The sequence below is a fragment of the Dreissena polymorpha genome, chromosome 10 (assembly GCF_020536995.1).
Source record: "Dreissena polymorpha isolate Duluth1 chromosome 10, UMN_Dpol_1.0, whole genome shotgun sequence".
Taxonomy (NCBI): Eukaryota; Metazoa; Mollusca; class Bivalvia; order Myida; family Dreissenidae; genus Dreissena; species Dreissena polymorpha.
In genome coordinates, this window is record NC_068364.1 from 14,411,235 (window position 1) to 14,426,141 (window position 14,907).

At 35.5% G+C, this 14,907-nt stretch overlaps 1 protein-coding gene and 1 long non-coding RNA gene across 2 annotated transcripts; one reads left to right on the forward strand and one right to left on the reverse strand.

Annotated features, from left to right (window-relative positions):
* The first annotated feature begins 1,044 nt into the window (after nt 1-1,044).
* LOC127848029 (uncharacterized) lies at nt 1,045-5,033 on the forward strand. Its single transcript, XM_052380315.1, has 4 exons — nt 1,045-1,155; nt 2,641-2,814; nt 3,302-3,384; nt 4,822-5,033. The coding sequence occupies exons 1-4, from the start codon at nt 1,076-1,078 to the stop codon at nt 5,031-5,033; spliced, it is 549 nt and encodes a 182-aa protein (XP_052236275.1). The 5' UTR covers nt 1,045-1,075.
* A 2,064-nt stretch (nt 5,034-7,097) lies between these two features.
* Nucleotides 7,098-12,073, reverse strand: LOC127847109 (uncharacterized). Its single transcript, XR_008033822.1, has 3 exons — nt 12,004-12,073; nt 7,611-7,896; nt 7,098-7,339 (listed from the first exon to the last, which is right to left on the reverse strand). It is a non-coding gene; the product is annotated as an uncharacterized LOC127847109 (long non-coding RNA).
* Nucleotides 12,074-14,907: the final 2,834 nt, after the last annotated feature.

Below are 14,907 nucleotides of genomic sequence, written 5' to 3' on the forward strand. Positions count from 1 at the left end.
CAATCACTGAGGCGTGAAGTAGTGTTTTTTTAGGCTTAATCGCCAATCGCCGTCGTTTTAACAAAAGCGCGATTACCGAGGCGTGAAATATTATTAGCAGACGGGTACCGGTTTTACAAACAACGACCATCAAAACAGCCAGCGATCACTGGACCAGCTTTGGTGAATGAAGACTGTTCTTCAAGACTGAACCTTCAAGGAGTGTCGCCAAACAAAAATGACGGACTTTTTTTACGAAATGACCTTGTTATGCGTGAAATGTGTGCTAGAATTATTTCAGCAATCAATTTAAAACGCATCGAACGTTACGTGTCGATATTTTAATCATTTCAACATTCTGTTGTATAAGACTGGTTATAAATAAAGATATTAAAACAGTATCGCAGTTTTATGTTTAATTTTCATTTGCCTTCAACACCCTTAATTTGTAACTCTCTGACGTCACCAGCTTACAGCTCGCGTGCCGCCCACGGCAACGTCTTTTCACTGCGGCAGTATCACACGAGATACACGCAGTCCTCATGGAAAGTGTATACAGCAACGGAATATAGATTCAATACTAAGCTATCAACGCTTAACTGTGTGATTGTAACATTCACAAAGCTTAACGTCATGCGTGTACATGTACTAAAATTCAATTACGCGTTTTTGTATTTAAATTGTTTAACAACATTTGATTTTTTAATCTAAAGAAATGTCTGCTAAACAAGAAAATATCATTCTCGATTCGAAATAAGTATGTTAATGTACATAAACATAAGGTAAATATTTAACTCTTGAAACGGCACTGGTTCGATAATCCGGAAGATTCGTTAATCCGGAAATTTCTGCCGGAACGGACGTGTCCGGATAAACGCTGGGTCCGTCCCGGACGGTTTACTAAACTGTCCCGGACAGTTTCTTACTTTTGAACCGCTCGTGCGTCTGTAAACCGTACCGGGCGATTTATTTTGTGGATTACAAACCGTCCGGGAAACTGTCCGGGACGGTTTCCAGGCATACATTTTAGTACGGCATAGGTTCTTAAGAGTAGTCAATCAACCAATTGGGTGCTCTGGCCAGAAATGTGAACAGAATGACCACATCATATCCCGAGTTTACACCGTTACTCGACAGTTTCAGGGCAGCGATGGATGTGATTGAAGAAATGAAAAGGTATTTTCCACCATCCCAAACATTTCAATTAATGTGCAAAATTATTTAATTCTGAATTTTGCATGAATTTCAAACCTGTATTGTTTCCAAATAATGCATCGGTCACTTGAAATCATGGCCCCCCAACCCCAGGGAAGGATGGGGCAACAGTCTCATGTTTCAACTTGTCCGATGTCCCTTCACTGCCAGGTCAGTGCGGGGCTTTTAGGCAAATGTAGCCGTGACCATATCAATGAAAAAGGTGGGGGCAATTTGCGGGGTATTTATCAGGGACTTTACCCAGGATTTGAAAAACCATAAGAAAAAAATCGTCCTTCCCTGGGGTATGAAAGGCAGGTGAAATTGTCCGATCAGGCTATACAGCTCAATCAAGCTTAAATGGCTCGATCGGGCTTACAAGCTTAAAAAAAGTGCATAGTTTTCACTCTTTTACATGTTACACTTATTTGCTAATTCACATAGTCTTCAAGTTCAGATAATTATGTTTTGGTAGACTTGGCGAAAGCTCTGAAAAAATAACTGACAGGTGGTCTGACAAGATCCAAAAATCTGTAAGACCGAGCATTTTTATATTATATATTAGAGGATGGGTAATGGGGTCATGGATAGTTGGGAGCGATCCTGTCATAAGAAATGTTCAGTTTCAATTTGAAGTTAACCGGTTAATAAATGAAGAAATTATGTTAAAACATAATTTTGGGTGTGTGTGGCCTATGTGAGCGGGGCAATTATTTCTAATTTGGTCCTTTAGTAACAGTACAATGTACCCCAGCTTTGAATTTCATGCCCAACCGATTTTATGCATGGGCAAGGGCTACATTTCCCTCTCCGCTATGACGTCAACATTCATTTTCCTTGTAATTGATTAAATGCATACAATGAATCAAAAATATGTGATAAGGTATACCTTTTTCGCTTCAAATATGTAATGATGTAAACTTTTTGATGATTTCAAATATCGGTATAAGATACGGGTTGGGTAACAGATATACCAGCCGCTCCACCCTATAGAAAAATCGGTTGAGTGACCCTCTGCAGATTATTTTCCCACTTTTTGGGAAGATAGCCCATGGCTTTGGCATTGGGCATTTTATCTGCATTTTCATGAAATTGGGAAAATAAATTCATTAGCCTTTTTTTCACACGAAAAGTCCACTGATTAGGGAAATACTAAATTTGACATAACTCTTTATAATCATTCAAATTAAAAGAACAAAATCATATAATACTTTGTTAGATGTAATTGAAATAAAATTGAGATAAAATACGCATTAGACACTTCTTTAAAAAAAAATTTTTTTTTTGGGGGGGGAATTGGGAATTTTTTGCCACATTTTGGGAAAAAGGTATACTTTTTGGGATTGGGAACATAGCCGAATTTCGGCTAGAAATTGGGCCAAAAAAACCCTGCTCTGAGCCTGGAAACCATCATTTTGCACAATATTTTTACCTTTAAATAATTATAATGTATGTTTTCGATTGTAGGAATGCAGAAGAACAAAGTGTTGCTAGGCCAGATGTCCAGAGTGGTGGAGTTGGCAGACCTAAGTACCTTGTTTCACGTGACCAGCTAGAGACACTGCTCGAGATGAATTTCTCAAACAAAGACATTGCTTCAATGATTGGCATCAGTGTGTCTAGTGTTAAAAGGAGATTGCAGTAAGTGAAAATTGATTATGTTGAAGTATTGATTGTTACTATTGTATTATACAGTGGTTTTGCCGCTTTGCAATATTAAATATAAATATATCTTTTGAATGTGAGGTGATACATGTAGTGAATTTTGTTAATGCTGGTATGGTCACGCAGATGTCACTTGGGAATTGGAGATAACAATAGAAAGTATGTTTTTACTGTTATGCATTGAAATACAAAAAGACACCAAAATCTAGGTCAACTAAATTGTACATCTTAATATTTTTTTTGATTGAATGCTTTTATTATTCCATATGATAAATTCATTTGTTTGTCTGATTACTGTAATGTTTTCAAAATAATTTATATATTTGCACATTGTGTAACATGACATTAAATTCTAATACTGAAATCTGGTTCTACCAGAAATTAAAACTAACCAAGTCTATTATGTCATTATTTCCATACAATGGTAATTTATTAACATTCATAGTGTCTATGAAAATTTCAGGGAGTTCAACTTGAATAGAAGACACACATTCTCCGACATATCAGATGATGATCTAGACAGTCGAATTAGGCAATTCACACAGGGTATGTTCATTAATTTTGTCAGTTCTTTACGTTATTTATGCTAGGCTAGCAAACACAATTCGGCTACTTCCCAACTGAAAATAAGGTAGTTTTTTTATTGTAAGAAAAACTGTTTGTTTGTTTGTATTACTTAGACATGTTAGACATCTTCCAAATTGAAAGCAATAAACTCTAATATGATTAAGAATGGACTGCAATGTGTCTTTTGCACACAAAAAAAACCCTGTAAGTGTTTCAATTTAAAAAAAAACAACAACACAAAAACATGGTCTTTCCTAAATGAGCAGTTATCGTGCATGAATTTCCCAATTTGGAAGGCTGGGGCCTCTTCCCAATTACCTAATGAAAAGCCCTGTCAGCTGATATCCCGCTATTAACCATTGATTAAATGTATATTTATATAAACTATATAAAAATAAAGCAATTTTAAGTGTTAAATGGTTGTTAAAAAGATCTTAAATTCCCCTTTTCTTCCAAAACGGCACAAAATTACCCCCTCTAGGGTCCCCGACCACATTCCCCAAAAGTGTAGAAATGGCCCTGCACGTAAAAAAATAGAAAAGGTTTGCGGTTAATATATTGTTTCTTCAGAAAGAGTTCATGTACTGAAACTAAAATTTCAGAAGGTTAAGTTTATGTGGATACCTGACTTAAGATTGTTTTGGCCCTCTAGTTTCAAGGTCAATGTTACTAAAGTTGAAACATGTGTATGTTGATAAGTACTGATATTAGTTTTTCCTTTAGAAATTGTTTCAGATTTTTAATTGGAATTTGAGTTTAGACCAACTTAAGTATCACCTTTTACATCGAGGCTTATGGTGAGAGTATGAATCACTAAATGACTTATAGTGATAGGTCTAGTTGAGAATGGGCTTGAATAGTTAAGCTCTGTTTGACAAACAGCTCTTCTGACACTTAAGGTCATGTATTTCAAGGTTTAAGGGAAGACTGGAATGCTGTTAAGCCTCAATTAAAATATTGTTTGTTTCCCTCCCGCTACCTACCCGTCAAAATACCCTCCTGCCTGAAAAATTATATTGCCAAATCAATTTTTTTTTTCTGAGGCCAAAAAGTATGATGTACTGGTACGTTCAATAACAAGTGTATATGCATTGGGAATCAAGCAAAAACTGCAACATTATTAGCAGTGTTATGTCTTAGACTCAAAAAGGACAGGGTTAATTTATGTATATGTATTAACAAGGTTGCACATAGTGGAATAAAAATAATAGTAATATCAAGCTGCTGTATGCAACTTGTACAAAAAATGAAGAAAAGAAATATATCTTACCTACCTACCCTACCTTAAAGGCCATGGGTAGGGTGAGGGTAAACACATACTTAATCTAGACATGAAAGGGCTCATTGCCTGTAAGATGCATCTTGTCAGTACCTCTTGAAGCAACAATAATTTAGTCAATTACATTCTTATTTCAGGAAATCCAACGCTTGGACAGAGAAATGTTTTAGGCCAGTTAGTTGCCGAAGGGATCAGAGTTCAGCATGACAGAGTGGCAGAGGCGTTGCTAAGGGTTGATTCAGCAGCAGTAGCTATGCGATGGACACAGACCATACTCAGAAGGACATACTCAGTTCCTGGACCAAATGCACTGTGGCATATAGATGGCAACCATAAGCTTGTGAGGTAAATGTATTTTTGATTGGGCAGTCCAGACAGATAACCAATATATCTTGGTTTCCACAACTACTGTTTGGTAATTACTATTCAAGAAATGGCTATACTGTGAACTGCTTTAGTGATGTGTGAAACATATTGATTCACCCTTTTGTGTGTGTTTCTGTCTGTCACTCTTGACGTCCGCACTTTAGCAGGCACAATTTTGGTCCGATCTTCATCAAACTTCAGTCTTGATGATCTTTTAGTCAAAATGTTTATCTTGATGATTTGTAGGTCAAGTTTAAATCTGGGTCATATGGAATTAAAAACTAGGTCAAATAAAAGAAAACCATTGTAAGATTTAGTGCCTGTGGCCACATTTTTACTTCAGTCGTCATGATCTTTGGTCAAAATGTTCTTGATGATCTTAAAATCAAGCCTAAACCTTGGTCATGTGGGCTTAAAAAGTAGGTCACAAGGTCAAATTATAGAAAAACATTGTTAAAACACTAGTGATCACAGTTTTTATTCAATCTTCATGATATATGGTCAAAATATAAACTTGATGATTTTTAGGCGAAGTTTGAGCCTGGGTAATGTGGGATCCAAAACTAGGTCACTGGGTCAAATATGAGAAAAAAACTTATTTTATTTTGTCAAGCTACTGACATGTAATTTTGACCATATACACTAGGGCTGTCACAATACGCTGTGAGCGTACCGCGGTATATCGTGGTACAGCAACACTGTATCGCGGTACGTACCGCGATATTTTACAGAATATGTATCTGTGAAGAAAACAGCAGAATAACAAGTTTTACAAACTTTATTAAACTCAATAATCAGAAAACACTTGTATCATAGTATGACTAGAAACTGTAAAAGAAACTGTAATAAACTTGATAGAAGTAGTCATTGTTATTGTTATTCGCGTCTTTTTCTAAAATGTCCGCCATGTTGTTTACAATAGCTGTGACTACAATCTGTGTAAATCGAACGCTTCAAGAGCATGTTTAAAATGCGGAGTCAGCAGGCCCAGTATTGAAAATCCGTAGCGTTCTGACTCTTCCTCGACTTATTCATAATCTTAAGATAACATTATTCGGAAGTGCCATGCTTTGAACGATCGATATACTAAAGAAAGAAAATAAGAAATAGAGTAAACATCTTTTGGATAATTATGAACTTATTTGCAAAGGAAATCTGTCCCAAACTCCAAAAAAGGTACGGACCCATACATCGCCGTATTTTAAACGTGAAAGTTAAACATCTACCAGTGGAAGCGCTTGCTTGACCTGGATATTAACGGATTATTTATTTAGCCCTTTTGAATCGCTTCTACAGTTTTCGAAACGATATCTTTATCAAAATAAATATGTAATGTATTTATATCTGTGCTTATAGGCAACGCCGTACCGCGGTGCGATTTTTTTTCACAACATGCACCGCGATATACCGATATACCGGTGAATCGTGACAGCCCTAATATACACACTCTTGCTTACAGAAACTTGGCATAGATCTTGACCTAGTGACCTTTTTTTAGGCCCCCTCCATGGGGCATATAGTGTTACCCCTGTTCGTGTGTGTGTGTATCCCTTGTCCAGTCCATAATAGGGCTGCAACGATTCAGAAATCTCACAATTCGATTCGATTTGTTACCCTCTGATTCTTGATTTTGCGATTTGATTTTTTATTACATGACAAGGTATAATGGTTCTCAAATATTGACAAATAATACTTGTGTTTTCAGTAGACTAGACATTTCTGTCCTTTTGACTAAATTTAAGATCAATGCATGAATATTTGACAAGAAATTGACTCAAATTATACTTGAAAAATGCTGCCAAACAGCCGCTTCATTATTAGCAGGCAGGTCAAACAATTCAACATTATCAAGATGATCGGCCATTATAAATAACTGTTTACATTGGCCACAACTATGTGCAATATTATGTTCAAAAAGATGATTTGTCAAAAATAGAATAGAATTAGGATAAATATAAGTCGGTACATGCATTGTCACATCGAATCGAAATATCGGCAGACTGTATCGGACTGTATCGGAAATTAAATCGAGGCAAAAGTATGGCACAATGTAAAGTGACAGCGTGTTGTTCAGACGCGCCCGTCCCGAAAGTAGATATGTCCGTATAGCCACTGGGTTCAGGTCTGTCAATGCTTCTAGCACACCCCCTCTTCGGGCACGGTGGACCTCGTACTCTTGGCCCGTTAACGCCGGAAAAGCCCGCTCTATGTAAGCACGCACCTCGGTGTCTGTTCACGACAGTGGAATGGATGTCATGTTGTTGCTGTCCACATTCAATTGGTTCACTCCTGTGAAAAAGTAAGATAAAACATAGAGAATGTGCTATTTTGCCTGGATATTTCCCGCGAAAATATGTCTAAGTTCGGAAAAAAGTTGGGACTGCTGATAAATTATTATCCTTTCAAAGTGAGATATCTCCCATTCCTATCAAAATTTTCAAGCTCTAACAGGTAATCTAGACACTTCGTAACTCATTTTCATGATGCAGAAAAAATGGTCGACAATTTCAAATAATATTACTTTCGTATTACAGATTTTAAATTTAATTTAGATGTCTACCTAGACCATATTCGTTCAGCTCCTCGTAATTTATATTGTTCACCGAACGTTGTTCTGGACGTCTCAGACAAACCAGACGGACGTAGTTGAGGCGCACGGCGTCCGCGTCCACCTTGCGACAAGACACGACGAACTCTTGGCGATCTTGCTGATGGCGAAGAGGCTGGTGAGAAGTCTCTCCTCACTCGGGCGGCGAGAGTGTTTTGTCGATCTGGGTTGTTTCTCATGTAAACCACCTGGCGGTTGAACTCTGCAGCTATGTTATTGAGATGATGCATAACCCCATCTGATGTCAGATAAAAATCGTTACACTCCATACAGCACAAGTCAACATATTTCTCAGATATTGCTTTTCAATATAATTTGTTTTTTAATTGGCCAATTATCGATGTTGTAAAACCCCGACTTACATTTGTGTTTAAGACAGCGCACGTGCGCTAAGTGACATGACTTACTCAGTCACAAAGTTATAATTATTAATGTTCGTATGAAGCCATCAATTATGACGACAGATTTAATCAATCGTCATAAGAAATATCAATATATCGTCACTAGTCGACAGGTGCAAAAATCCCCTCACCACTGTCCGTTTGCTTTTGTTTGACTAAAAATCAACATTTGCTTGGATTTTATACGTAATCTTAAAAAAATACATCGGATATCTTCCAAAATTTGCTGCCAAAGAAAGATTTGTATCACAAAACAGCGAGTTACGAGTAACTGAGGCAAAGGTGAAAGACAATTAACGTGTTTTATTAGTGCGAATGATGAATGACCACGTTTTTATATACTAGTCTCATTTCTAGAATAATTTGGAATTTTGACTTCATATCAGCAAATCTTAAACAAATTAAACATTCTATGAGGTAAAATAGGAAATGACTTTACGAAACAAAATGAACAAGAACAATAATTAACACACAAAAGGCATCAAAAACCGACGGAACCCAGATAGGCCGTATATAGACTGGACGCACAGTAGACGTTTGGTAGTCATTAAGCCGCTCGGAGGTCGTACGATGTAAAAGCACAGAAATCGATATAATGATAATTTAATTCCTTTTTTTTTTTACTGATTTCGATAGTTACTTAAACAATCAAATTATGTGAAAAAATACATGAGGTACAATGTATCAATAGTAAAATCGAGGTAAGAGAGAGCGCTTGTTTTTTCATGAATTGAAATGAATAACTTTTGTTTATTTTCATTTTTAGGGTCATGTCACAATATTTATCATTGTCAAAAAGTCCTTATGAAAGTGACTAAATTTTTTGAAACTTGTTTAATAATAAACATTACAGTAATCCGCTTCACGGTGATCTGATGAACTAGAGTATATGATTTCTTTTATCCATTTTTAACTAATGTATGACACTGACATTTTCCTGACAGTATCTTACCAGTAGTTCTTAATTATTTTGATTAGCTTAGTTTCTGCAGTTAAACTTTTTTTGTATTTCAAATACTACTACTACTTCTACTTCTTCTACTGCCACTACACACCTTTACTGTGTTTACACAGATATAAATATTTGCCTCGCCCAGCATAATGGAGCAGAAGAGATTAAAATCGATCTTGTATTATGTTTCGTGATAATTTAACAATTTTACAATTACGAACACACTCACAAAAGCTGTCCAATTAGAAAAAATGATTGTGTCAAGCTTTCGTGTTCATTGTTTATAGTTCGTACTTGGATTCTGATTGATTGTTTTCATTGATGAATAATCGTAGATTTGCATATTCACGTGAAAAATAGCCAGCATACGTGGAAATATATCATCACTAGTTTTAAAAATTCGACTTAAATCCTTCCAAAAACTGTTAGATATGTGTGTGTCACGTTTAACGCCATTTTTATGGCACTTTAAAGCGAGATTATACGATTTTTGTTATATGTGTTAAATTGTAATATATTGATAAAATATGTTACAATAGCACAAAATAGGCAAGAAAAAAAATACATTGAAGACGAATTTCATAACATGCAGCAAAGACAAATTAGCGCCCCGAGCCGATTGTAACGAATATATTTCGTAAATATTTTACTACAATAACCGAACTTCGGAAGCATTCGTCATTTTAGTTAGTGTTCGTGTGGCGTATGAATTGATATCGATGCAGGAATTTAAAATGAACCGTTTGACTAAATTTAGATTCACATCCTACATGCATGATATACATGCTGGCGAATTCGGCTGTACAGCTTTTTTCGATTTCAGAATTAAATATCTGGTTTATTTAGCACTTTACGACACATGTTCTTCTTTACTTTTATTTTAATTTATATAAAATATATGTTTACTAAGTGTTTTTTTACACATTTTATATTAATTAATAAATAGTTGACAAGATCGTATATACTCGCTTTAAATGCAATTAATGAAAAAATACTGCGTTTTATAACGTACTAGCGTCAAAATAATTACGCGCATTCTACAACATTTTGTAGATCTGTCAGTTTGTAACAAACGATAAATAACGTTTATGTATCAAACATTAATACGTCAATCCACGTAAGCCCTTATCGTATGATGATGACACTATAATATGTTTATTTTAAGTGATATTATGGGCATTTTTCACTGTTGAATTTAGCCGAAAAGAGTTAACAGGTCAAAAGAGTAAAAATGTGGAAACTGACCAATTATCTGCAACTCATCTTGCTACTAGTTTTTTTTTTATTTTTAAATATATTTTATATTCAAAATCTTACGTGACCCACCCAGTCCTGTAAGCCGAAATGATCCGTAAAACACTATTGTGTGTTTGTGTCGTATGTACGAATCTGCACTAAAACTAAATTTGGGTACACATCGTACATGCATGATCTGTTGTCAAACGAAAGTACGGTGTATATTCAAATGCATTATTTTCTCTTTCCGGGATATTGTTTTAGTATGTTGATGCTGCGTTAACAAATATAAGTGTATGAGGTGAAAACACCAAAAAATAAACAACAGTTGCGATAAACACCTTTAAACTGTTAGATGCCCATAATATCACTTTAACCCATTAAATTCACTTTATTGCAAACAAAAATACAATTCTACTGTATTTGAAATTACGATTTGCAGCTACATACTTCTGATTCTCAGTTTGTTTTATGTAAGATTACAACTTTAGTTTATTGCATGTCCTCACAAGGTAAGAAAATAACACATTTGCTGACATTCGATAGCATCGCAATAACTTCAAGATTACAAACCAACGATGTTCATGCAACGGTGGGTTCCTTAATCAAGTTGACGTGACAATCGACGTCGTTGCAAATTCATCCCATTTAACGGAGGAATACTGGACTGCCCGGGTGTACATTTAACATAAATCTTGCATTTAATTAAGTACAACATAGAAAACATTTGAACTATTGAATAGAGTTTACCATTTTTCAAGAAAATTGACTTAACATAAAACGCAAACAAATAATGTAGTGTGATAACCTGAGTTGCCATGTCAGTCATTTGGAATTTTCATGTTGACTAACACAAAATAATGACCTTTTCTTGGACATATGTATGTTTGGAAAATTGATTGTAAATCGACATAATTACTGATGCTTATAATAATATAATTACTACTACTACTACTACTACTGCTGCTGCTTCTACTTCAACAACAACAACTACTACTACTACTTCTACCACCACTACCACAAACATCACCACCACCACAACCACTACTACTACTTCTACCACTACTACTACTAATACTACCACTATTCAAACTTGACCTAGATTGAGATACTTTTAAAATTAGATGAATACGAAAATAAAATTGATGAGTGTTAACGTTTTAAATGTTGAAAACGGACGGAAAGACGTAAGACGGTAGACGAAAAAAACGATAACAAAAGTTTGCATTGACACTGCGTGACAAAAGAGCTATAACAGAGGCGTATACTTAAGAATTGAATAGACGGCGTTTATGCAAATTAGGCGTATTTTTCCTGACAGTTCATACACTGATAAAATGCAGAAAAATGCTATTCAATTCTTATAATTACAACACAAAATGATCTTAAAGCTGAAATTCTTTCGTGGTAAGTGTCATAAAAACCTTTTAAATTTAGCGTAAGAATCTTTTTTCAGTTTCTGTTTCATCTACGTCAAACGGGTATATCGTTGAAGTTCGCACAATAAATATGACGTCAAATTCGCTATTGACCAATAAAAAAACAACGCCATTAAGTTTCGCCCAAAACATAACGTCATGTTGGCAACTTGTTTATGACCAGAAAGTAGCGTCATGAAAATTCATGTATAAATTTGCATACGAAGTGGGTTCATCGGAAAATAAAAACCGGTCACGTGAACAACTTATCTAATCAGAATGCAGCATTCATATGAATGTGACAGAAGTTGTAATTATAGTGAGGTTAATGCACCTACTTGCTTGGTGTGGAGATCTTTGACGAACTGGTATAACAGGATCAGCTGTACCGTGTTCGGAGTCTGAGTCTGGCTGCATTCTGAAAAAACAGTGTAATTACAATCTGGGTAAATATAATGCAATTTATCCGAATTAATTATCCGCAGTTAATTAGTAACTCTGAGACTATCAAATGAAAAAATACAGCCATTTTTTCGAGGTACAGTTCCGTCATTGAAAGATTATGATGAGACGGCGCATGATTTTCAAATTTCAAAAGACGTTCGTGGAAATGTAAACTTTTCGGATGAACACATGCAAGAACACTTGAAAAAAAGTCGGGCGAAGTAACATTATCGACGTCAAACGGTACAAAATTCGTGTGTTTTTCATCATGTATTCAGAACATACCGTGGCGTTTGTTCAGTTCGATGAATCAGCTTAGAATGAAGGAGCGTAGTTTTCTACCAATGAGGATTTCTTCATCCTTTGACAGTTTGGAAGATTATTTATATCTAAGACAGGTTTTGAAGTGAAAAAAATGATAGATAACCGAATTATTGGTTTCAATATCAGTGATTCACCAATTTTTCAAAGGCACAGTTCAGAAAATTGTGACAATTGTTAAAATGACAATTTACCAATTTTAGCTTATATGTTGCCATAGCAACTATTTTTTTTACACAGGAACAAACTAAAATAACTTTCTAGCTTATGTGTTGCCATAGGAACAAAATATAATGATGTGCTTGATCTCCATGTTGCCATCTATCCATTTTTTAAGTTTCATGAAAAAATAATGTTTACGTTCTTATGCGCGCTTATAACTCAAGGTACACTCTCGTTATCTTTTCTTGCGGAGTTCGCACGAAAGCGTTGCGAAAATGGCGCAAAATTCGTGCATATTCGTACGGAACTTTGAGGTACAAAACAAAAAGAAGCAAATTTCGGAAATACTCGAAAATCGGCCCGAACATGTAGTTCTTGAAGCAATCTCAACCCGTTCTCAGTGTAGTGTCCTAGATTAAACTACGTCTGATTTGCGACGTTTTTTTCCAACAAGTTATACAATCAAAAGTATAAGTGACAGGAAAGCGAGAGCATGTGACTCATGTGCCGAAAACGAGAACTGTTGCGATTTCCCCGCGAATGTCATTCGAAAATGTTTCGCTGACAATCCAAAGCCAGTGTGATACGTTGTAACTCCATGCGACTAGAAAGCGAGGACATGCGAAGTAATTGAGAACATTCGCGACATATTTGAACCTATCTGGCTTTGCTGTTCGCAAATATGCAGCTTGCATTCGCAACCCAGTGTGACACCGCCCTAAGCAGTGAAGCATTCAGATTTATTTAAACGGCCAAGTTTAAAATATCCCTTTAATCATGTCACTTTTGGATATAGTTCGTAACAATCAACAAAACGTTATAAAAAATCAGTACTTATGTACACATAACGGATACTCATATAAATGGGCTCATATGTCCGTTCTTGTACTTTTTTTACAAAAACAAATACAATCGACATTCATACCGTGGATTTCCATTATTTTTACAAGAACATTAAACAAATGCGAACGCGAACAGTAAATGCATGGTGAAATAAAATGTCACAGTCGCTCGATATTGTAGAAATTATGAAAACACAACTAATGTGTGCGTAGTCTTTTAGTTAATATGACCCTTTAAATTAAATGTGTGACTTCATTATGAAATATTTGTATCAAAGAACACAGAAAAATCGCAAAACGCAACTTTACAATGTAGAAAGCTTTTTTTTTTCAAATACTCTCTTAAATGATGAGAAATGTAGGAAAGATATTGAAGAAATCACGACCACTACTCTTCAACCATGCCGTTTTTATTTATGAGCGTTAGCTCACAAATAATGTAGAGGCAATTTTGCAAGTCAGTGTGCTGTTAAGTACTAGGAACCATAACCACTGCCTGTATGGATAACTGCAGTAAAATTAAGCAGACGACGAACGCTAGGAGCGTCTGCTCTAACCACCGCATCTGTCTGTTTATAGTTCCCACTGGTACACTACATAGTGTGAATGTTATAAAAAGTATTTAACAGCTTGTAAGACAACCTTGGCCGATCTAATGTCATTGATATCTGTACATATTGGCTGCTTTCAGGGAAAAGAGGGCTTAATGCATGTTAAATAGGATTAGTCTGTGCACACTGCGCACAAGCTAATCAAGGATGACACTTTCTGATTTTAGGGTGTTTTTCGTTTAAGGAGAGTTTCTGGTACTGGGATGACAATTAATGCATATGCATTAAGCCCTGTTTTCCTAAAATGAAGATTTATTTATATTATTTTATTAATGACATGAAAAAATAACATTTCGACCAGTGCTTTAAGACACACTCTTTATAAATTTGAATGGTTTTTGTTATTTCAAACTCGCGATATAAAAAGATTTAACATAATTTTGAAAACTGGGATGCGTCTAAAATTATACAACAACGAACAAATTCAGTGCCTTCATCGCTTTGATTAATACAAGTGCGCGGTTGGTTTAGCTAGGGTGTGAGGTGTTGCATTCTCTATTACCACTCAGGAACAGAAACCGGGTCTACTATTATATATCTTGGATGCAGTTTATGCTTCCAAAAGAGCCACAGGTTACATTACATATTCATTGTGTGTTACATGAAATATTGCAATTATATTGATACGAATATTTTCACTGAAGTGTACACTTGCAAATGATATCAACATCATTTAGATGGAATAGAGTTTCGCCCTTTGACAGTAAAATCACACAGACACACAGGCTTTATTCCGCAACAGTACGACGTCTCGGACATACGTATGGTACATTATGTATTATACAGCTGAATATTGCATAAATAATATTCGGGATGAACACTAATCAATATTATTTAGAGCCTACGTTTTACGACTTCGTCT

Excerpts from the sequence above, each read along its gene's own strand:
- LOC127848029 (XM_052380315.1), top strand. The coding sequence starts at position 1,076 with ATGACCACATCATATCCCGAGTTTACACCGTTACTCGACAGTTTCAGG. Across the intron at positions 1,156-2,640 it reads GTGATTGAAGAAATGAAAAG|GAATGCAGAAGAACAAAGTG; the intron begins GTATTTTCCACC and ends TTTCGATTGTAG. Across the intron at positions 3,385-4,821 it reads AATTAGGCAATTCACACAGG|GAAATCCAACGCTTGGACAG; the intron begins GTATGTTCATTA and ends TTCTTATTTCAG.